Source organism: Vicugna pacos, chromosome 5 (assembly GCF_048564905.1).
Source record: "Vicugna pacos chromosome 5, VicPac4, whole genome shotgun sequence".
Taxonomy (NCBI): Eukaryota; Metazoa; Chordata; class Mammalia; order Artiodactyla; family Camelidae; genus Vicugna; species Vicugna pacos.
Window position 1 is genome coordinate 44,527,892 of NC_132991.1, and position 23,857 is coordinate 44,551,748.

Below are 23,857 nucleotides of genomic sequence, written 5' to 3' on the forward strand. Positions count from 1 at the left end.
TATAATATGTTTTATATTCATTTATTAGTTAACAGATAAGTGTGTTTGGTTTTTTCTTTTTTTAGAATGATTACATCCTTGTTAAAGCAATAAGCTTTTTTTTTTTTTTAATTTGGGACAAAGGCATGACAACTATTGACAACACAATGTAGAATAGCTGGTTATCTAGGTTACCTCAACCTAATTCTATTGAGCAGAATATCCAGTATACTAGTGAACAACAGTGAGACCAAGGCAAGTTTATACTATATCTAGCACACACCAGTCATGCAATGGCCCCTACAAGGCTCATGCCACCAGTCAGTAACAGATACACAAGCCATTAAGTAATCATCCACAGCATGCATTAAAAGTTTTATTAAAAGAACACCAAAGAAGAAACAACTAGTGATTTTATTCACTCTTTTAAAAACTCCAGAGCCCTCTCTTTTGAGCTTATACATTCTGAAATGGATTATCAAGGTCTCAATGTAAGTCCTCTCCCCCAGAGCAAAGGCATCTCTAATAAAAAAAAAAAAAACTTGTCCAGCATTCAAGTAAATGTTGTTCAACATTGCTGTTTATATAAATACTTGCAACAATGCACACAATTTAAGTATACAATATGATGTCTACAAAAAGCATATCTAAAAAAATAAAAGTATAGATAAAAGCAATTTACAAGTATACAGATAACATCATCATCCTAGTCCATGACTGATGGCATAATAGTCTTTCCCCACTCCATTACACCTTGCATCCAATTTTCTCTCCTGCCTTTCTCTCCTGATGTGCACAAGAAAAAACTATACTTCAAATAAGCTCCAAATTAGAAAATGTAAGGCAATAAGCAATTCTTTTCATTAAGTGGGTACAAACATGAAAACTGACCTTTATCACAGATCCAAAATCCTATAAATATAAATTCCAAGTTAATTATTTCCTTATGCTGAAATTCTGTAGTCTTGATACAGCCTGAAATGAGTGGGCCTTAGAAATCTTGTTAAATGGCATTTGTAGCAGTCTCAATGCTTTTCTTCTTTTCTTAAAAATATAAAATTAAACTTTCCTTCATTATGATTCTTTTCACTTTAGTTAAGAAATTTTGTCTAAAAATGGAGCATCAAAATTAAGGAGGTAGGACAGGAAGGGGAAATGGTCAAGGTCCCCAGGAAATAGGTGAGCACCAGGAGTACCATCAAGAGAATCATCCAGTTGGCCAGGGACCACAGGAACAATGCTGAAAGGGGGTTCAACCTTATCTTATTCCATAAGAATTTTCCTAGCTCTAGACTATGGAGCAGAAGAGTGAAGGATTCTGGAGGGTTTATAAGTTCTTCAGTTCATGCCAGATGCTATAAAAACTAAAACTGATTTGTTTTGCTTTCAATCCTATTTTCTTGAAATTCTAACTCATAAATCACTGAAGGAAAAACAAAAGATCTATAAAATGCTAAAGCTGTAATCTAATAACAAGCTTTCACTTGTATGAAATAATAAAGTGTGTATAAATCACTCAGCTACTTCCTACATATTGTAATCTACTAATCAACAATAGCATGAGTCTCTATTGTTAGTCTGTTGGATGAACTGACTTGAGTGACTTATTCTTAAAAACAGAAATTGGAAGTGAAGGGTATAGCTTAGTGGTAGAGTGTGTGCACAGCATGCACAAGGTCCTGGGTTCAATCCCCAGTTCCTCCATAAAAAAATTAATAAATAAACCTAATTACCCTCCCCACAAAATAATATATAAAAATAGAAACTGGGAAAAGCAATCAAATGGAGGAGATACAAAGAATCATGATACCAAGGTAAAGGGGACAAAGTAAATTAGTATTTGGTTTTGGGAAATCTAATTCATAAACAGTGGGCACATGATAGGCGCACAGGTGCAGTGTCACTGATGCAGATACTTATATAAAGTTATTTGCCAAGCATTTCTGCACCACATTTGGAAGTAGACATATGAGCATGTGTGATACCTAGTGAAAACAGAAAATGCAGCATTTTTAGCAGAATAGGGTTAATACTGAATGACAAAAAGATACAGGTTTTATGCTTTACACTATAAAATCCAGGTGTTTCTAAGGAAAGTCAATATTCTTTAAGAGGCAGAAAGGCCAGAGCTTGCTCCAAAGTAGGGAAAATGCCAAGATACTTGCAGAAACCTTAAGAGCTCTGTGTAGGTATTTATTTGGGAAAATCTTCTTACACAGAAGACAACAGGGTCAGTGGGCAGAAGGAAGGAAAACTGCCAAGCTAGAACACACTACAACCACTAAGGTAACAGCAAAGGCACCACTGGTGTTTTCAAATACCTATACTTTCTCACCGTTCTTACAGTAGCAGTGATACTTCTTCCTCCTTTCTTAACTAGAGGGTATTTGTTTTATAACAAACACTACAGAGAATACTCAGCACCGGCTGGCTCAGGGGAAGCCTGATTTTCAAGAGTTTCTCTACCACATATTGATGCCAATTCATATCACAAAAGTGGCTCAAGTCCAGTTTTAGAAGATGAAAAAGTTCTAGATATCTGTTTCATGACAAGGTGAATATACTTAACTGTACACTTACAAATGGTTAAGCTGCTAAGGTTTATGTTTGGTGCTGTTTTACCACACACACACAAATACAAATACAAAAAAAAAAAAGGGAAGAGTGCTCTAGGTCCTTGAAAACACTACATTATTTTTATTGAAAAGCCTACTGCAGAAAAAATTAGCTGATATTCTTACTAAGTACATACTAATTTCTGTGAATAAGCCTCTTTAAAAAGCTATACATGGCTACAAATAGAAATCCTAGTTTATATGCTTTGAGACATCCACAGTGTGCTAGATTATGTGCCTATCGAAGGATTCAAATACATTTCTACATTCAATTCAGATGGCAAAGTTAATATTCTAGCCTTGTTTCCTAAAACCAATCATCTAAAATAGGGGTTCAGAGAATGCTAACTATTCTTGCCTTTACTGTCTTCTTCAGTTCCATTCTTGGGTGTGAAAATGACATAGCAGCAATTTTCCAAAGATGCTGAAGAGAAGCTCTGGACTCTCTACCCAAAACTCCCTTAAAAAATGAGATCATTACTCCATGTTGTTCAGTCTGTTTCATAAAAAATTTTGCCCAGGCTGGCCCAGAACAAGAAATTTTACACCACCTACTTTAGGAATGTGAAAATGTCAGAGACTCAATGAGCTGAAGCAACAACACTCCAAGATTCCTTAATTTTTTTTTTTTTGAAATTTTTGCATTTTTTCCTAATGCTTTGAAGAAAAAACCCATTATAATTGTATCTATATAAAGCCTTTTAGGACATTAATACTTCACTTATTGACTAGCTCTTACTTAGATAAGCAGCAATCTATATGCAGTTACTAAATCTGGCAATTAAAGACTGAATCAGCCTCACTAACTTCACTTAACTATATAATCTTTTTTTTTTCTTACCAAATGTCACCTCTCCATTTCCACTCTTGTCAAACAATTGGAAAGCCACCATGAACATGGAATCTGGAGCACATAAAACAGATTCAAATGCCAAAAACTCTTGATAGGAGATCAACCTGGAAAAAAATATAAAATATTATTGGCTGTAACCTGTCTTTACTGTATGATCTGTAGCTCAGGGTAGCGAAATAACTGATAAAGGAAAGTTTCTCTTTATAGAGGCATTCCAGATAATAAAGAAAGAAGGAATGACAGAATTAGAATATTACCCTTTTGTGAACCCCTAACACGTTAATGGACCTGAGCAATAATCAACATCCCCTAAAAGGGAGAAACTAGACCAAAAATAAACTTAAACTGATTCAGTCTCTAGGTCAGAGTTCTAAAACTTGGCACTCAATAGTACCATTTTAAGCTGGATAACTGTCGTGGTGGCCTCCTGTGCACTGTACCATGTTTAGGAGCACCACTGGCCTCTACCCACTAGATGCCAATAGCATCCACCACACTGAGAACCACCACTTTAGATATAAGTGACAATTTACAGAAAACACAAAGGACAAAGGAACATGTTAGTACCACAGAAACACAATCAGCAAGAATACAGACTGTAGGAAACTACAAGGCAAACATTCTGTAGTTGCCAAAAAATTTTTTAAAAAAACCTTTAAAGACGATATGGAGGAGAACCTCATTAAAGAGTAACAAAGCAATTAATTACAAGATACAGATCTTATTTGGATTCTAATTCAAGCAGAGTAACAAAAATAATTTTTTTTAGTTTATAAGAAAATCAGGAAATGAAAATACTGATATAACACAAATACTTGATGACATTAAGACATCAATGTTTTTGAGATTTTGTTTTGTTTTTGGTAATTTTTCTTATCTTTCAGAAATACACACTGAGATATTGACAGATGAAATATGTCATCCAGAATTTGCTTCAAAATAATCCAGGGGATGGAGGAGTGGGTGGAGGTATAAATGAAACAAATTTAATATTATTTTAATAATTATTAAAAGTGGGTGATGAGTATCTTGAATTCATTATACTAGTCTCTGTTTTACAAATCTCTGAAAGGTCCATTTTTAAAGGAAAAATCGAAACAAAAAGGACAAAAACTGAAAGTTATTTGTGAAATTAGCCAGTGGCCAAAATTACACTGAAATTGCCTTCAACGATTTCATGGACCTGGCAAATGCTAGTTTAGAGACATCTTCCATATTCTCACTGCAAATATTTCTTATCATGTTGTTGCTACTGATAAGTGACTGGTATCCAAGTAACAGTATATATCCAAGTAATTATATACAAATATGTGTGTGTGCGTGTGTGTGTGTGTATAAACTACTAAATATATATAAAACACATATACCTTTAATCTTCAAATGGTCTGATTTGGACAATGTACTTACAGTCACCCCATCCAAGGAACAGACCTAATTCTTAATGTAGCTTCTAGGCCCACAGGATCTGATCTCTGCACACCTCCTCCTGCTCTCTGCACTCCAGCCCACTCATTTGAAGCTCCTAGAACAATCCATGCTCCTTCCACTCAAGGCCATCATTCAGCAATTCATTTTCCTTGGAATACTTGCACTATTTCCAAACTTTTGTCCATTTAATTTCCACCCAGTTTTACATAGCTCAGCTCAAATATCATTTCCTCAAGAGTATCATCTTAGAGCCCCCAGATGACTGCATATCCCCTTCACACCCTTATAGCAATACACTGTACTTCTTTAGTGCCCCTCACAAAATTCTTATTAAAATAATTGTGTAACTCATTGTTTAAAGTCTAATTCCCCGCCAGAAGGTATGCTTTTCAAAGCACAGGCTTGAATCAGGGTAGGAACTCATAACTATTCTTGAATAAACTCCATTTAGAATATATGACTGTTTAGAGACTTATGTTTTCCAACACAGTATTAAGAAAATGACTACATTTTACACTTCATTTTATGCCCTCATTCATCTAAGACATATTTCATATTCAAAGTTACATTTTCTATTACTTAAAGCACCTTGAAATATGTTTAGATTACAAAGATTACATTATATCCAAAGCAATGATGAGAAAGGCTTTGTGGTGGTGGTATTCAAGACACTGAAGACTGCCCTCACGGCGCCCATGCTGAAGAATCCTTAGTAACATTAGGAGTTTGAGTGTCTAATTAATCCTGGGAGAAACAATCCAATAATCAAAACTGTTTATTAGGTCACATGTCACAATACACCTTATGCATTATGTATTACTAAAAAAAATAGTAAAACTCAAAAGTATGGTTATTAGCACACAAATTTTAGGGTAGTAAAAGCAAATGAAGTAACAATATATCAGGCATCATCATGATTATCCACATACTCCTAAGAAGGAATGATCAATATGTGGTTTTAAACTCTGAGCAAAACTAAAGATCAACAGTATGGTATGATCTAAAATACAAGAATGTATAACACAAATACAATAGTGATCCAGGGGAGAAGTTAGGGTAGACCTTTACTTTCTACATTATATAATTCAGAAATTTTGAAATTTTTATTTTTATAGTGAATAATTAGCATTGTTTCTTCTGCTTATAACAGCAATTTAAAAAATAAATATTAAAAGTAGCTAGACTGATTACAGAGCAGGGGAAATGCATAACATCTTGGTTTTTCCAAAACAAGTCTCAGGAATTAGACATCAAAAATATAATTACCCTAAAGTACAGAATATATAGCTTTAAATCACATTTCATGCTCAGTAGTAAAACTTTCTGTATGTAAGAGGAGAGGTCAAAGACTTTTTCCTTAACTAGCAAATGGTTGGCTGGTAGGCTGAATTTGGCCCACATGTTTTCCTTAGCATGCAAAGCATTAGTTGCCAACATTAGGAAATGATAAGATTTCATGTAAATATCCAGTTTTCTGGTTTCTCTTGATAAACTGCAAGCTTGGGCAATAGGTTTCTAGTTCCAAATAGCACCAGCTTCCTGGAGTCCAGCAGAAGCTGCCTTCTTCAGAGGGACAGGGACTGGTCAGTTATCTATACTGCCCCTGCAGATCAGAGACCCTTGTTGTGTAGGTTTCCAACTATGTAGTCCTTTGTTTAAAATATAAATTCCATGGACTTTATTAAATATCTACATTTTAATCTACCAGTATATTTAAAAAGGCAAATTATGTATTCATGCAATTTAGTGTCAGAAGGACCCTTAGAAAGTCCAAAGACGTTAAGTGATCTGCTCAAAGACATGCAACAATTCGGTGAGCCAAGTCAAAGACTCTCAATTCCTGCCTTCAATTCAGTGTACACCATCCTGCCCCCAGCCCCAAATTTAAAGTTACAGTTGAAAGCGAGACAAGGTATCTAAAGGAAGTAGATCATTATTATAAGAAGGTATTAGGGGAATACTCAGCGTTTAACCCTCAATACTCAAGAGTTTCCCTTGATATATAGAGTGATTTATTTGAAAAAAGAAAAAAGTCAATTAAGAAACACAAAAGCATCAGCAACTTAAAAATAAGTCACTTTATATTATTCAGACTTAAAAAGGAACGAAATTCTGATACATGCTGCAACATGAATGAATCTTTAAAAACATCATGCTAAGTGAAACAAACCAGATGCAAAAGGGCAAATATTGTATTATTCCACTGATATGAAGTTCCCAGACAAATCCATAGAGACAAAAGGTAGAACAGGGGTTACCAGGGGTTGGGTGTTAGGGGAGAATGGAAACTCGTTTCATGAGTATGGCATTTCAGTATGGGAAGATGGGAAACAGTTCTAGAAGTGAATAGTGGTAAGAGTAGTCCAACAATGTGAATGTACTTAATGTCACTGAACTGTTCACTTAAAAATGGTTTAAATGGTAAATTTCATGTTATATATATTTTAATACAGTAGAATATAATGTCACCTGAGGTTACCCAGGTATACACATTTGTCAAAGCTCAGCAAATGTAGCTTTAAGATTTTTATTTTTCCCTGTATGTAAGGAAAAAACTCAACAGAAATACTGAAATACAGTTAATAATATGCATGTTGAAATATTTAAGGAGAAATGTATCACAATGTCTGCAATTTACTTTAAAATGTGTAAAAATATAAGATGGATTGACTGATACAGGGATAGATACCTGAAAAGGAAGTATAGGAAGATGTTAATGGTGGAATGTATGTGGTGGATACATAGGTGTTCACTGTAAAATTCTCCCAACTTTCCTGAATGTTTGAAAATTTTCATAATAAAGTATTGGGAGGAAGAGGAGGGAGGTAGGCCACATAGTCTCTCTGATATGCTCCTAATCTACTTTTAGCCCGCAGGCATTTTCTACCACATTACAGAGTAACAACGCTTTTCAGAAAGCAAGAAATAGTCTTGCTTATGTGCTAACATAAATCAAACATTTTCCAGAACCATTTTTAATGCTCTTTTTTCTTTATCCTGTCATGGATTCCTCTATAGATAAAAAGACCTTATAAAGACTTCAGCAGAACAAAGGCAAACCACAAGCCACTAAAGGTGGAGTGAAGAAATTATTGCCTACTTCATACTTTATTAGTTTGTTTTCTTTTAATGGGAATGAAGGGGCACCTTCACTTTTTACTCTAACTGCTGTGTGACTTTTTACAAAAAATATGTACTCATTTTAGAACTTTGAAATAATATATTTTATGAAACTGAAGTTTAAAATTTTTTTTGCAAAGTTCCTTTTAGGTTACTGAATGAAAACTAGTAAAATTTTAAAATATTAATGTTAATTTTATAATTTTTGTAACAACCAAGATTTCTTCATAAAAGGTTCTTCTATATGCATGTAGAATATTAAAGGAAAACACTTTTAAAAAAGAAAGGAAAACTATTATTTTCCACACTATAGAACAGAGCCTCCAGATGAAATTCTAACTACAGCTAAATATAGAAACGATGGTTCTAGAAGTTACAGTTTCAAACAAGCACCTGTATAAATATTTTGGATTAAATCACACAATAATAGTCCCTGAGATCTGCATTTAATGCACAAAATCATTTTGCTTTTCATTATACAGCCAGAACTTCAAAGTTCAAGCCACAATCTCACAAATAATGCTCGGCTAATGGCTTTACTTTTAGACAACCCATCATGCTATTTATATTATATAATGCTACATCTCCATGGCTCTCCACAGCAAGCACCTGTATCAAAACACTCCTGCTTATTTTAGTATCTGTTGGAGGAAAAGGAGGGGGAAGAAGAGAAAGGGGGGCAGTTTACATGCTAAGAAAACATGGAGGATGGGGCAGAGCATAAAAGGGGCATGATATTGATCACTTCTAAACCTGCTTTTCCTTACGTTTAACTAAAACACTCAAACTTGTTTATGCTAATTCTATTAATTCAGATTTGGCCTGGGGTAATTATAAACAATATTATGTGGTGCTATCTCAAGTTATACATCTATAGGACTCATTATCAAAACATTACAGTAGAACCAAGGAATATCTCTTGGGGATGGAAAAATATGTACCAACTGAACTGTTTTAACTTTTCACCACTGCCCTGGGTAAAGGTGTGTGAAAAAGAACAATGGAGAAAAGATAATTTTTTTAAGTGATTACAAGAAAAATGGACTAAAAATTAAGAGAACTAATCTTGTGTTACTGGGCAAGTCAATCAACCTTGCAGGAGCTCATTTCCTTAAATGTTAAATGAGGAAGGGTTGGCTCCTTGCAGTAACTTAAACTTTATCAAAGCCTTTGATTCTCTTTAATTAAAAGTACTGAAGAAACTTTAATAATGATATTTAACCTTTTTGAAGCTATAGACCCTTTTTGAAAACTTGTGATTTCTTCCCAGAAAAATGCAGACACAAATTCACTCATTTTGCATTATCTTTCAGCAAATTCAGGAAACTCTGAAGACCATCCATGAACAGAAGGTTAAGAATCACTGTGTTTCTAGAAAATTCCACATTTCTCTGCTTTTAGAAATAATGTATATGTTTCATAAACATGCATTATATATTTAACAATTTTATGACCTAACTCTACTAATTAGACTTCCCAATCTCAGTCTGACTTATTCCAAAGAGAGAGGGAGAAAAGAAAGTTTAAGAAGTGTCTAAAATTTGAGGTAGAACAGATTTACCTTTTAAAAAGAGAAACAAGTTAGTTTGTTTTTAAGTAAACACTATTCAACACTGTTTGACTCTTTACTAGCCAAAACTCATTTTTGATCTTTTCCACTCTGGCAACACTTGATTCCACTTGACCACACTTTGACAACACAGCTGACTGGAAGAACCACATGAAGTTCCAAATAAGATACACTACTGAGATGGACAAGAGCAGACAGTCACAAAAGGAAGTATTTGAAAAGATATGGATACTCTGAAAGCAAGTCTCAGACCAAATTAATGACAACAAATACTCTGAAAGTTTCTGAAAGAGCTTTAATAATTCTGAAGAAGGAATTCTGATTAGATATAATTAATTTTAAAATGTCTTACTGCCTAATCAGTATTGAGAGATCCAACGACTGAATAGTCCATAGTAACTTAGCAGCTGATTTGACTTTTTTTAACAGACTGGATACAAAATGCATACAAGTTCCTCAATACCTGCCATTGATAAATTACATAAAATCTTTCCAAGACACAAAATACTCATAGTAAATTTCAAGCACTGTGCTAAATTCTATGGGAAAATACAAATGAATAAAATAACTCTGGATTCAAAGAACTTAGAAACCAATACTTCAACTTTATTAAAACAGCCTTCTAAATGGATTTCACTGCATCCATGTCTTGTCTTACTTTAAACTACCATTTTTCGTAAAATCTGATCATATTTGTGGTAATGGAAATAACTTTTGAAGACTCCTTATTGCCTAGTTTTTCACACAAGCACCTCTACAGGTAGAAGAAAGAAACTGGGCCCTTGGAGGCCTGGGACTATAGCTTAGAACTCACAAAGCAAGGTACACAAACTGACAAAGTTCATTTATTTTGGATTCATTTTGCTTATCTATGAAATGCAGCTACCTCTAGAACCAGGACATTTCATTGTCTCTGCCACAATGCATATTTAAAGTGGTCAAACTAGATGAAAAAATTCAATAGCTAGTTACATGGTTCTAGACATCCTTTATCCCTGTAATGAGAGCTGAGGGCTTTGAACTGACCACAGGTGGCATCTCTGACCTCCAAAGTGTGTTTTTCTAACACTCCAAGAGTTAAAAGGACCAAATACTTGATCATTAGGTATCATGTGCTTCAGAAAGCATAACTGAGTATAACTGAGCTCCTATAGCAAAACCACTAATATGAAAGAGGGTTTATACCATAGTAGTTTATAACAATATTCCATTCTCTTCACAATACAGTCATATTTGATTTTAATACAAAAATGCTTTTCCCCCTTGATTTGAGTAAACTGACACCCTAGTAAGATGCACCTTGTAATTTCTGTTACTGCACACACTCATACACTCCTAGGCTAAAAATACCTCCAAGTCTGAGAGTCACAAGCCTACAGGAGACAGTCAAAGCTTGACACACAAGGTCCCACACTGCATTCCAACCACAACTCTGACAACTAACAAAGTAATGCCATAGTCACACCAAAGTACTTATAACACAATCTCCCCTCTGTGGGACACAGACATGCACATGCCCCTTGATGTCTCACGCCACTGTTATTCCCTTTCCTCAAATTCTCATATTTGTCCAATCACCAATCTGTCTTGCCAGATTTCACTCAAGCATCACCTCTTCTAAGATGTTTTCATGACCACCCAAAACAGACTTAACCATGCTTTCTTGGGTGTCCTTTGTATGTTTCATGTGCTTCTACTATCGCACCTTATTCCCAAAGTATTAGTTTCTTTTCTTTGTTTACCCATCCTCTTTCTCACTAGGCCAGGAAGCTGATTTGTTTGTATTTCTAATGCCCAACAGAACCTGGCAAATGGTGGTTGTTCAATAAATATTTGTCAGATAAATAAGTAGAGAGATAAATGAATAAATACCACTCTCTAAATTCTTCTCTGATTTATTTTTCCTAATAGCAGTTATAACCTCCTAATAATTATAATTTACTTTTAAAGGTTGTTTATTGTTTTTCTGTGGTTTATTCACTGATGGAATTCTAGCACTTAGAACAATGCCTAAATTACAGTAGGTACTCAATATTTATTGAATGAATGAATGAAACACACTTAATTATCTGAAAACCATTCTGTTAGATTACTCAATATAAAATATAGGTTTTGCATACATTTTTTTCAAAAAAACAAAAAAGGAAGAAACACTAGTATACTTGATAATAGCAGTAAATAACAGTTTTTTAAATTTCTAAGAAAAGATACAGTTTATTAACATTAAAATTCCAGATGGTCATGGGTAAACTTGTGGTTTTCCTGTTTTTTTTAATAAGATATTGAAAGACATTAGTTTTTTAAAAACATATAAAGGTTCTTACCCATCCTTGGTTTGATCGGCTACTCCTGCCAAGAGCTGCACAATCTTCGGATTGCTATTTGGATCATTATACAGTCCAAGATAGCGCTGGACAAAGTCTTCCGGGGTCATGTAATGTTCTCCATCGACCTCAGTACTGGCATACTAAAAAACAAATAATGTATACTTAAAATTAAAATTATTCAATGTCATTCTGTAGTCAACACATGTTTTATGAAAAGATAAATTAAAAGCCAGTATCAAAAATCAAAATAAGGATAAGAAATGCAGAATTTTTCCCTGGATAGTCAAGAATTAGACACCCAGAGCCTGATTTAAGAACATTAGTAATGTACTGATACATGTTACAATATGGATGCCCCTTGAATACATCATAAGTTAAGAAACCACACAAAAGGCCATGTACTATATATACGACCTCATTCAAATGAAATGTCCACAACAGGCAAATCCATAGTGTCAGAAAGTAGAAGAGCTGTCACCAGGAGCTGGGAGGAGGGGGAATGGACAGTAACTGCTTTAACACATAGGGGTTTTTCTTTGGGGGTGATGAAAATGTTCTGGAATTAGATAGTGGTGATAGTCACACAACATTGTGAATAAACTAAAAAACACTGACTTGTGTATTTTAAAATGGTGAATTTTATGTTATGTGACTTTTATCTCAATTAAATTTATGTATATACATGTGTATATATACATATATTCATATGTATATATGAAGAAAAACGAGAAAAATGAAGAAAAATGAAAGGGCAGCCAAGGTGAATAAGACCCGAAAGTGAGAAGATAACATCTGTAGACTCCCAGAGGCTTCTTGCCTACGAGAGTCAGGGGTGGGGGTGGGGACATATCCTGCCAAACCTTAAAAGTGAAATGAATGAAAAAAGCATAACAAACAAGACCTTCCATCACAGGTATTCGTTGTATAAGTTCCAGTAGCTGGAAAAAAAGAAACAAAAAAACCTCTGCCTTTTATGTCGGTAATTTTAGAGAATAAAATAATAATACCTGCCTATCATATAAATGCCTCACTCAATATTTTAAGGGTTTTATGTACTCTGGCATGACCAAACATGAACAACTAAAGACCTCCTCTTTAGGTTGCAGTTGATCAATTTAGCTACTTTAACTATCAAAGTAGTAACATCGGAAAATTTCCCAGAATTGAGGACTATAAGGGCTCATCAAGTGCCAAGCACAATAAATTAAACCAAAACAGAAACCCACATCAGGGCCTGGCCCATCATCATAAAATTACAGAACATCAGAATAAAGAGAAAATTTTAAAAGTTTTCTGAGAGAAAAAAACAGGTCATGCATAAAGAATTATGAATCATGGGTATCAGTGTTTCCTCAATAGAAACATTGGAAGCCTGAAGACAATGCAGTAAGGCCTTGAAAATTCTAAGAGAAATGATTTCTAACTTGAGCCAAACTTTCAATCAATTGTAAGATCTGAGAGATCCATGTTCTCAATATTCTATTCTCCCTTTACGTACCCTTTCTCAGGAAACTATAGAACTTGCTCCATTAAAAAGAGAGCATGAACCAAATTAGGGAAAGATGGAGGATCCAGGAAACAGATGAACCAACCCAGTAAAGTAGCCAAGGGAAATCACAGGATAACTGTGCTGTAGGCCTCCAGAGTCCCAGTCCTAGCTGGGGCAACCAGAGGGCTCCAAGAGGGCAAGTCACTAGAAAAATGGAATGTCAGGTTATCCAAGGCATTTGGCTATGCAGAAAATAACACTGGGAGGAGTTTAATCTTTGCTCGAATGTCATCTTCTCAGTGAGACCTACTCTTTATCACCCTGTTTAGCATTACCACCCATACCTGTATTTGTATTAGCAATCCCCCATAGTGCTCTGCTTTTTTTTCTGCTTGGCACCTATCACCTTCTAACATACTAAATATTTTACTTCTTTATTATGTTTATTATCTGTCTCCCAACTAGAATGTAAATATCACAAAAGAAGGAATCTTTGTCTAGTTCATTCACTGATATATCCCAAGCACCAAGAACAATACGTGGCATGTGATAGGCACTCAGTAAATATCTGCTAATGAATTAGTAATAGGTACACAAATCACTAAGTAAATGAAAAGTGAGGTAATTTTCAACTCTATAAAAAGAATAATTTATGAATAAGTATTTCTGTGGTATAAAAATAGGAAATATTGTAGTATATGATGGCTCAAAATAAAATGTATTTATAGTCATAATAATGTAGATACTAAATATTGATTTAATAACAATTATAAATATACTAAAAAAGAACAGAGGGAGAAAAATAGGAGAGGAAGTAGTATAAAGAAGTTAAATCCCCAACTGCTGTAATAGAAAGTCAATAATGTATAGAAATAGCAGTATTAGAAATATGAAGGGAAATATCAAAATGAATAGCTAAGAGTTACAAGAGGTTGCTTCTGGGAAACTAGATAAGGATGGAAACGATCAGAGCAAAGGAACATTGGTTTGCTTTTGGTTAAGCATTTCAAATGTCTCCATTTATGAATCTAAACCAAGTCACCAGCTCTTTCAATGAGGAGAAAATCAAACTTAAAAAAGTCTTCTTTGTTTTATTCTGAAAAACAACACAGAGGCTATCACAGCGAATGCTCCATCAGCCTGCAGAAGAAGTAGCTCAAAGGTGGACATATTTTTACTAGCTAGTACTACCAAAAGCCCCTAAGTAGTATCACCCTGACATAAAGTCATTTCTTAAAGGGTCCTGGGTTTATATCCTGGCTCTACCACTAAGTTGCAGTGAGTCCTTCAACAAAGCCATTCTCCTCCCAGGCTTCTAGATAATATCACACATCTATAAAATGAAAACTAAATAATCTTTGACATTTCAAAACAATTGGCATGCAAACATAGGATAAAGAAAAGTAAACTGTATGGTATTGATACTGAGTGGATTCTACCAATTCTAGTCAGTTGCTTCTTCTCCTCATTCTTCAGTGTATGACATAATCTGACATGTTTACCAAGATAGGAAAACCACCAGAGTTAAGGACAGGCAGGAGTAGGGAAAGGCACAATGTCAGGGAGACTATTGCAACTGGAAAGAAAGATCAACACAAGGAAGTCTAAAAATATAATTTAAAGAGGCTGACAAGCCAACCACTAACAAGAATGAGTGCCAAACAAAGGTATGCAAAACATACAGTGGGAACCAAAAAAGGCCGATTCATTCTGAGGACAGGCGGGAAAGGTTTGGCAGGAGGAAAAAGAAGGTAACATTCAGAATAAGTATTGAAAATAAAATACAATTTCAATTGCAAATGGAGAGAAAGAGTATTTCAGGCTAAAAAAAATGAACAAATACAGAAATTAAAAAAAAATTTTTCCTTTTTTGCAGGGAAGCAGAAAGTTAGTTGGAGTAAGAAATGGCAATAAAGAGAGGGTATACAAAGACACGTAGAAGAAAGTGAAGCTGAAAACGCAGTCTGAGACCAGATAGTGGAAGACCTGGAATGCTAAACTGAATAGTCTGAACCTTCTCCTGTGGGCCACAGGATATCACTAAAAATTTTAGGAGAGAAGAGATGATCTGACCTGTGCTCTGGTAGCAATCTGAAGATGGACTGGAGAAGAGATAAACTGCAGCGGGGCAGGGAGACCAAGTAGTGGCCACTGCAAAGATCCAGGTGAAAGAGATTGAGGCCTGAACCAAGGCAGTGGGAATGAAAATAAAAAAACAATGGGTTCTTTTACCCATTGCTAATGGCTTTTTATTTTATTTATGATTTTAATAATGTTAATTCATGCTATTCAAAATTCAAAAGGATATACAGTGAAGTCTTCCTCCCACCTCTATCCCCTGCCATTCAGTTCCTCACTCCAGAGGCAATCAATTTCTTATATATCCTTCCACAGATGCTCTGCACATGAACAATTACATGCATGAGATATATATATATACTACTATATACATACAAGTATATGAATATTATTATCCATTTCTTTTTATACAAATGATGATATACTATTTATATTGTTCTGTACATCTTGCTTTTTCAAATTCACTCCTTTAAAAAAGTAATTCAGCAATATATATGTACATATACACAAATATACATATATATCACATATAAAAAAATCATAAAAATGCTCATATTCTTTGACAAAGAGACCTGGGCCTGACTCCTGTAAAAAAATTTAAAAGAATTAAGAACTAAATACACAGGGAACTACATTCAATATCTTCAATATCTTGTAATTACCTTTAACAAAAAATATGAAAAGTATATATTTGTATAACTGAATCACTATGCTGTACACCAGAATCTAACACAACATTGCAAATCAATTGAAAAAAATATATTATACTTCAATTTAAAAAAAGTATTGAGAAAGAAGAATAGGGAAAAAAAAAGAACTAAATACAAAATAAGAAAATACAAGAGATGAGTTACGTTGATCTTTGTTCTCTCTTCACAATTGTTTGAGTGTTGTTTTCTTTCTTTCTTTTTTTTTTTAATTTATTTTTTATTTTTTGTTGGGGGAGGTAATTAGGCTTACTTATTTATTTATTTATTTAGAGGAGGTTCTGGGATTGAATCCAGGACCTTGTGGATGCTAAGCAAGCACTCTACCACTTGAGCTATGCCCTTTCTCTGCTTTCTTTCTTTAATTATCAGACATTAATTTTCAAAAGAAACAATATGAAAACATTACAGAATTAGTTATTAACAGAATATGGCAACTAACTGTCGATTTCTTTTTGCCACAGAGGTGTCTAATACCTAATACTAATATCTGAATTTGATTGCCAGGACTATCACCACTAGACACACACACACACGCACACACGCACAGACACACACACACAAAGTATACTGTACTTACTCAATTACCAGGATTTCACAACATTCTGACTTTAAAGCTATCAGAAAATAGAGAAGCCTTAGCACAAATCACCAAGGACACAGTATCCAACAAGGAAAGCAAATGCTTTTGCTGACATGTCTTGAAACAGGCTTTGCCAGTACCTGGGGTTATAAATGATGCCAGAGAATCATTTACCCTGAGGTATTTTGCTAGTGTTTTCCCCAACTCTCCTAGTCTATTTTAACTTGATTTTAACTGAAAGATAAAGTGCATAGCTCAGAGGGAAAAACAGAAATCTTCTCAGCCACAAGGAGTCAGTACTTGACTTCTGCAGGAGACAGTTAACTAATTAACTCATTAAATTAGAGACAATTACTTGGCAATGTCAGTGAGCCTGTTGCCTGAACAGACAAAACAGAAGAGGTAATTTAGAACTGAAACTAGAATCTACCAACGGTCAGTCAAGATTTTAAAACATGTTAGGAACTACATTAACAAAGAAAAGCAGGTACCTCAAAATGGGTGATTCATTTAAACCAAAAGTATCTTTTAAATAAGAACAACCTATTTATTTTAAGTAATTTCATCACTTTTAATGCTTATTTTAATTGACTGGATAATGTTTAAACAGACAACAACAAAAAAAAGGAAACATGGCTTAAAGTAATACATATGGCTAAAATTAGGAAAGGTTAAATGGCCTTATTGAGACCTTCTCTTTCTGCTAATCAAAATGACTTGCCTGTACACTAAAAACAGTAAAAAGCAATTTAAAAGAAAGTTTTGGGTCTCTTAGGCTAACACTTACGCTAAAAATTTAATATATTAAGTAACTTAGTAGTTTCACAATATCATTCTGTTTTGTTCCTTTCATTTCAAATGCTGAACTAAATGACTTTAAATGAAATTAACCAAATATTATACCCATAGTTCAAATAACTTCAGAGTTAATCATTTGCCATTTCAAAGATGTTCCTTAAGCAGCTGTAAATCCCTCTTGGGCAAGAAGTCAAGGACACATGAAAGACATAGACAAGAAGTAGCTGACAGTATATGAACAAAAATAGGTCGTCTATTTTCTTGATTAAACTTTTTCCAACCCTAACTCAAGTATTTTAATGTAAAAATGCACATAGGTTTGACACTTTCTGAAATATTTGAATTTACATTGAGTATAGTTCATATGTACTTGAAAAAGCCTTGACATTTCGAAGCTTGAGAAAGAAAATGGTTCTTAATGAAAAACTACAATCTTTATACATTTAATCAAAATTGTTGCCAATAAAAGAGGGTAAAGTTTCACATACTGATATATGTGGTGCTTACACTGAACTACCTCTAGCTCCAAAAGAGATCATGTATCTAGAAAGGTTTTGCTTATCAAACCAACAGATCAAGACCTCACTTGACTAGTTAACTGGATAGTAGTAACTCCTTTGCAATTTACCAGATTTAACCTTAAGTAACCTTTAGAATGTATGCAACCTATATTACAGGTTAACTATTAAAGCACGCTTTACAAAGAGTTTACACACAGTAAATTTCTGTTGAGTAAAGAAAAAAAAATGGTTAACTTAAAATTCAACGACATGAATGAGCAAATAAATAAACCCCAAAAATCTAAATGATATTAATTACCTGTTTAAGTGGTTTAAATTCAAAAAGATTGGGGGGGGATGTTTTATATTTTTAAAAGATTTTCCAGAGATTATAAAATAAGATTCTGATCTGCTGTGACTATACAGTTGGTTACTTTGAAATTATTATACCACTGTTCCTAGATCAAGGATTTTCTTTCTCAGTATGCACACCAAAACCAAGGTAATGTATCTAGGAGCCCTACTTGTTAGGCCAAAACTCTGCTTAAATCAAATCTTTCAGGTTATTTTGTATTCATTTTAAAACATTTATCAAGCACCAACCAGGTGCTAGGCACTATGTTTGGTACTAGGGATACAAAATCGAAAAGCATAGTTCCTGCCCTCAAGAGCTCAGAGACAAAGGCATGATGGACACTGAAACTAGGATCAGACAGAACACAGGCTCTAATACCATGCGTCATTAATGAGTAGAGATTTCTTCAGCAAATACATAGCTTCTCTGAGTCTCTTTAACAAGAAATTACAGAAAGATAGATCTTTTTGTAAGGGAAAAAATGAGATCTTGAACACCAAAGCATTGGAAAATTGTAAAGCTAATGCATATAGAAATAGCTATCCTAAAATGCATAGAAACACAGAAAAGCAGAGGTCCTAGTTTCCCTCCTTGCTTATTGAATTTTTCTGCTTTTGCTCATACATGTTGCTGTTCTAACTCCTCACCTTTCTCTAAACCAAGGTTTTCTTGGGGTTGGCTTCCACAAGTCTTGGTTTTACCAGAAAATCAGTCCTGACTGGTCTAGGCAGCTTCATCTCTGCTTATCCAACATGTGGCTGTAATATGAGTCTAAACAAACTGTTCTTCCATGACTTTGTTCCAATTGAGATGAACTGACATTTTCAGATCTTAACATCTTTTCAATTTCAGTAACTCTCAAATGACAATGTCACAAAGTTTGGCAACTACAAGTATCACATAGAGCATTTTCCATATAGAAAAATTAATCACATGAATAATGGAAGAGAAAGACATGTACCAAGGCAAGAGCTGAGCATATAAAACTAATCCTCTTGCTGTCCTTCATTACTACCAGTCTAACTCCTAATGGCAGCCAAATTTAGTCAGGAATGCATGCCCTTTCACTGCACAAGCACTCTATGTAACAAGTAAAGACCACGACAGATCTGACAACCCAAACCCTGTTATAATACATCTACCATAAATAACATTTTAATGAGAAAAAAATTTTATCAATATGGTCTCATCAATTTTAGCAACTCTATTGACTCACATTAATTTTTTTTAAAACAGACTAGTGACAACATTTTTCTGATATTTACTAAAATTCACACATGTATTAGGAAAAGGTAGTTTTATACATCTAGTTAGCACTTTCAGTTTCATATTTCACATACACTAGAAATAAAATATTCTATTTAATTTTGCAAAGAAAATTCTCCAGAAGTCTGCCTCTCTAGCTTGGATTGCTTCATGAAACACTATTTTCTTTTTGCCTTAGTATGTGTATTTTTACTGTGCATTATGGCAAGCCCTACTATCAGCTACTAAACACTGCAATTTCTAATGGAGCGAGGAGGTACAAGACCTTTGTTAGTCTCTGAAACTAATTGAAACTACCATAATAAACTAGGTCAACCAAAACAATTTTACCCCTAAAAGTGGCCAAAAACCTTGGAATTAAAATTATGACCCCAGAGAATTCAATAACTGGAACTAGAATGCTTCTCAGGGCAGATTAAGTTGGATAATTAATTTGCGTTGTTCTTAAATTAAATACTTCAATCTCTTGGTTTAAGCTACCATAGGAACATACAAGAAGCATATATATTTATAAGCCTGGGCAAATCATGTGCTTGACAATCAAGGTGCAGCTTCCAGCAGTGTAGAATGTTTTACTGTTGGTAAGCCTTGATTAAATACCAAGATTTTTGCCATAGAGAAAGAAGGACTTTTATCCTGGTAGGAAGCAGAGATATATCAACCAAATACAATACATGAACCTGGCTTGGATTCTGATTTTAATAAAGCAACTTAAAAAAATGAAACAAGTATGGATATTTCAAAACTGAACGGAAATCTATGTTATTAAGGAAAAAATTTAGGTGTGGTCATTGTATTGTGGTTTGTTTGGTTGGTTTTTCAGAGTCATCATCTTTTAGAGATGGAAACTGAAGTGTTTATGGATACAATGATATAATGTTTGGGAATTACTTCAAAATAATCCAGTGTAGCTGCAATACAGATGAAGCAAAATTAGCCATGATAGTTGGTGAAGCTGAGTGATGGATATTTGGCAATTCATTACACTATTTTCTCTAAACTCATATATGTTTGAAATTTTCCACAATAAAAAAGGTTTTTTAAAAGGCTACAAGAAACAATGCGATGAATATATATGTACTACCATACCTGTATCACCACACAATAGTAAATAAAAAAGGCAAGTTGTATTATAATACGTAAGACAAGTTGTATTAAAATACATAAAGCAAGTCTCCTCCATTTACCACATAACCTTGAGCAGGTTGCTTAACCCTTCCGGGGCTCAATTTCCTCATCTATAAAATGGGAATATAAATGTTACCTACCTTATAGAGTTGTTCTGAGGATTACATATGATGATTTGTATAAAACATTTAGACTAGTGCCTAGGACATATCAGTGACTCAGTAAGTAAACAATAGCACAGTTCTAGAAGCCTAATACTGGCCATGGCACTGGTTTCAGTGAACAATGCTTCAGAAATTTCAGCACTACTAAGTAAAAGAGAGCTGGAGAGACCAAGGAGATGATGATTTAAAAAAAAAGAATTACACACATAAAGAATGAATTACAAGTCTCTCTCTCAGGTCTATGTCTTGATATTTCTTGGTTGGACTACTATTCTTTCTTTGGTTCAGACTGAGCAATTGAAGGTTCAAAACAAAACTGCACACATCTTCTACAGTCTCTCAGTCTTAGACATTAACTCTACTCAGAACCTACAGACTTGAGAGAAATTACCTCTTACAGTGGTATTTCTGAATGTGGGGATATGTGATTATCTTCAGACACATGTGTCAAAAATGTGAGTAATTAACTGATTACATATACATAGTCATAAACCCATTAGCCTCTTAGTCACTTTATCGGTCCAGCACAGTTACCTAGGGAACACAAAGGACTCAGATCCTACTCAGGAAAGAAAAGTTCTAATCTCAGAAGAAAAGGAAGGGGACAAACAACCAGGCTTTCTTAGGGTCTCCATGTGTCAAGCACCATTTACACATTACTTCATTTAATCTTTGTCACATCTCTACATGCTGGGTGCAGTTATCCTTTCTTACACAGATGACATAACAGGCTCCAAAAGTGATTTAAACACCTAAGGTCACATAGCAAAAAGGATCAAATAAGGATTCAAATCCAATTTAGACAGAGCCTATGTAGGTTTCAGCTACACTCGGTTGTCTCCTGGGTGAAAAGGATTCAACTAAGGTCCAGCTCAGGATATTTTAAGAATGCTATGGACAGGAGGAAATTAAATTAGAAGAATCAGTCTATTCAAAGCAGTTATCCATGAGAAAGCACAATAATGTATGAGAAAGCTTACATTTCAATAGGATCTATTTAAATATGATCTATTTAAAATATAAATTGAATCCTTCTACTTTCAATGTGAAAAACTTTCAGAGGTTTCTATGACACTCAAAAAAAAAAAAAAATCTAAACTCTTCTCCATGGCCCACAAACAAGGCCCTGCTCGATGTGGCTCCTTCAGACTCATCTATTACTGGCCATTCATCCCCTCACTCACTGATGCTTCAGACACTGGCCTCCTTTCTGTTTGTTGAACATACCAAATCCTATGCACATATAGGCCTTTGTACATGTGAACCCGCTGTTTGGAATTCTCTCTACCCACCTTTTAGTTCTCAGCCCTAATTATCACTTCCTCAGGGACCCTCACTGACCACCATCTTGAAAAATAATCACTTTCCATTGTTCTGTTTATTTCCTCACTAGACTTACCACAATGTGTAGTTTTTGTTTGCTTGTTTTTTAATGTGTGGGCTTTGTTATTGTCTGTCTCATCTTTACCTAGAATGGGAGGTCCTACCTTCACTGAACTCCTCTATCTTACCTACAAACATAGAAACAAGCGTAATGCCTAGACTGCCAGATAGTAGGCAATTAAAAATACATGGATTGGTAGTAGAATATAACACAGCATTTAACAACACTAATTTTCTCATTTTCTCAATTATTTTTCAATCTGTCTTGTTAATCCAAGGATAAAGCCTTCACTATGTTGCTAGTATGCCCTTAATGCCTAAGATTTTTTTTTAATGAGAACTCTACATAGCTTATGGCAAATATTTCATAAACTATAGACAAAGGTTATCATCTTCTATTTCTATATTCTGAAGAAGTGAAAACCCTTAATCAGCATGGCTAAGAAAACTATAAATTCCCTCCAGTGTATCTCTTACTGGGCTTCTCTAACTCAAATTATGCTGGGAGGTCCTCTTTTAACTTCAGGTTCTAAATTACTAAGTTCTTACTTTTTAAATTATCCATTTGCTCAAAATTCAATACACCTACATTAAGACTTTGTTTTTATTTCCCCTGAATTCTTTCCCCAACCAACCTAACATTATCCTTCCACACTTTTCTTAATGCCCATTAAATCATACAAATATACATATGTTTAAGTATACATTCAACATATATAAAGTGATTTTTAGAAAACTAGAATCGTGCTCTATACACTTCTTTACATCTTTCTTCTCTCACTGATAGTACATTGGAAATCTCTCTAAATCAGCTGCAATAGGCCTAACTCATTCTTTTTATTATCTGCATAATTTTCCATGCTATGGTTATTTCATAATTTTTTTTCTACTCCCCGTTGATAGCATTTGTTTCCCCCTACACTTTTTTTTTGTTTTTGAGGAACAATTGAGCATTGTAACTAACAGCCCTGTGCATATACATTCTTATAAGTATTTTTATTTCTGAGATAAATATCTCAAAAGTAGGACTGTTTGTTTAAATAGGATCTTTTTATTTTAAACCATTGCCAGAATGCTTTCCAAAGACTCTTTCTTTCCACAAACGCGCTATGAAAGCACCTTTTTTCTCCACGTTTGGCCTCAATAGATGCTATCATCTTTTAATACTTGATCTTATTATAACTGTAATTTTGTGACACACATCCCACACTTTTGAAAACATAGCTCTAAGCTATGAGTCTTCTGCTAAAAGCCCTGCTTAATTCCTTACCCAACCCCAGGTTACTGCCGAAAGTAAATAAATAACATAGTATGTAAACAAATATTTACTGAATAAAAAGCTGTGTCTTTCAATTAAAAACGCATATGTTATCATAAAAACCGTAAGAATCACTCTTTGCTTTACATTAGCAGCATCTCCTTACTTTCTAACCTAAAATAAGCAAGATAAAAAAATGCATTTTCACAATTTTATATGGGATATGATTTTCATTGTTACATTGATGATGAGTAA

General features: G+C 34.2%; 1 protein-coding gene across 5 annotated transcripts in view; it reads right to left on the reverse strand.

The window, feature by feature from the left end:
- Nucleotides 1-23,857, reverse strand: part of SLC25A12 (solute carrier family 25 member 12) — a 98,123-nt gene that overhangs the window by 49,944 nt on the left and 24,322 nt on the right. For 4 of the 5 annotated variants that reach the window (XM_072961158.1, XM_072961156.1, XM_072961157.1 and 1 more), the window contains 2 exons: nucleotides 11,890-12,032; nucleotides 3,436-3,551 (listed from right to left, as the gene is read on the reverse strand). In XM_072961158.1, the coding sequence (XP_072817259.1) occupies nucleotides 3,436-3,551; nucleotides 11,890-11,999 (226 nt within the window). In that variant the 5' untranslated portion in view covers nucleotides 12,000-12,032. Of the gene's footprint in view, nucleotides 1-3,435; nucleotides 3,552-11,889; nucleotides 12,033-23,857 lie in introns of those variants that run through there. The other variant, XM_015247705.3, reaches the window with a different exon arrangement.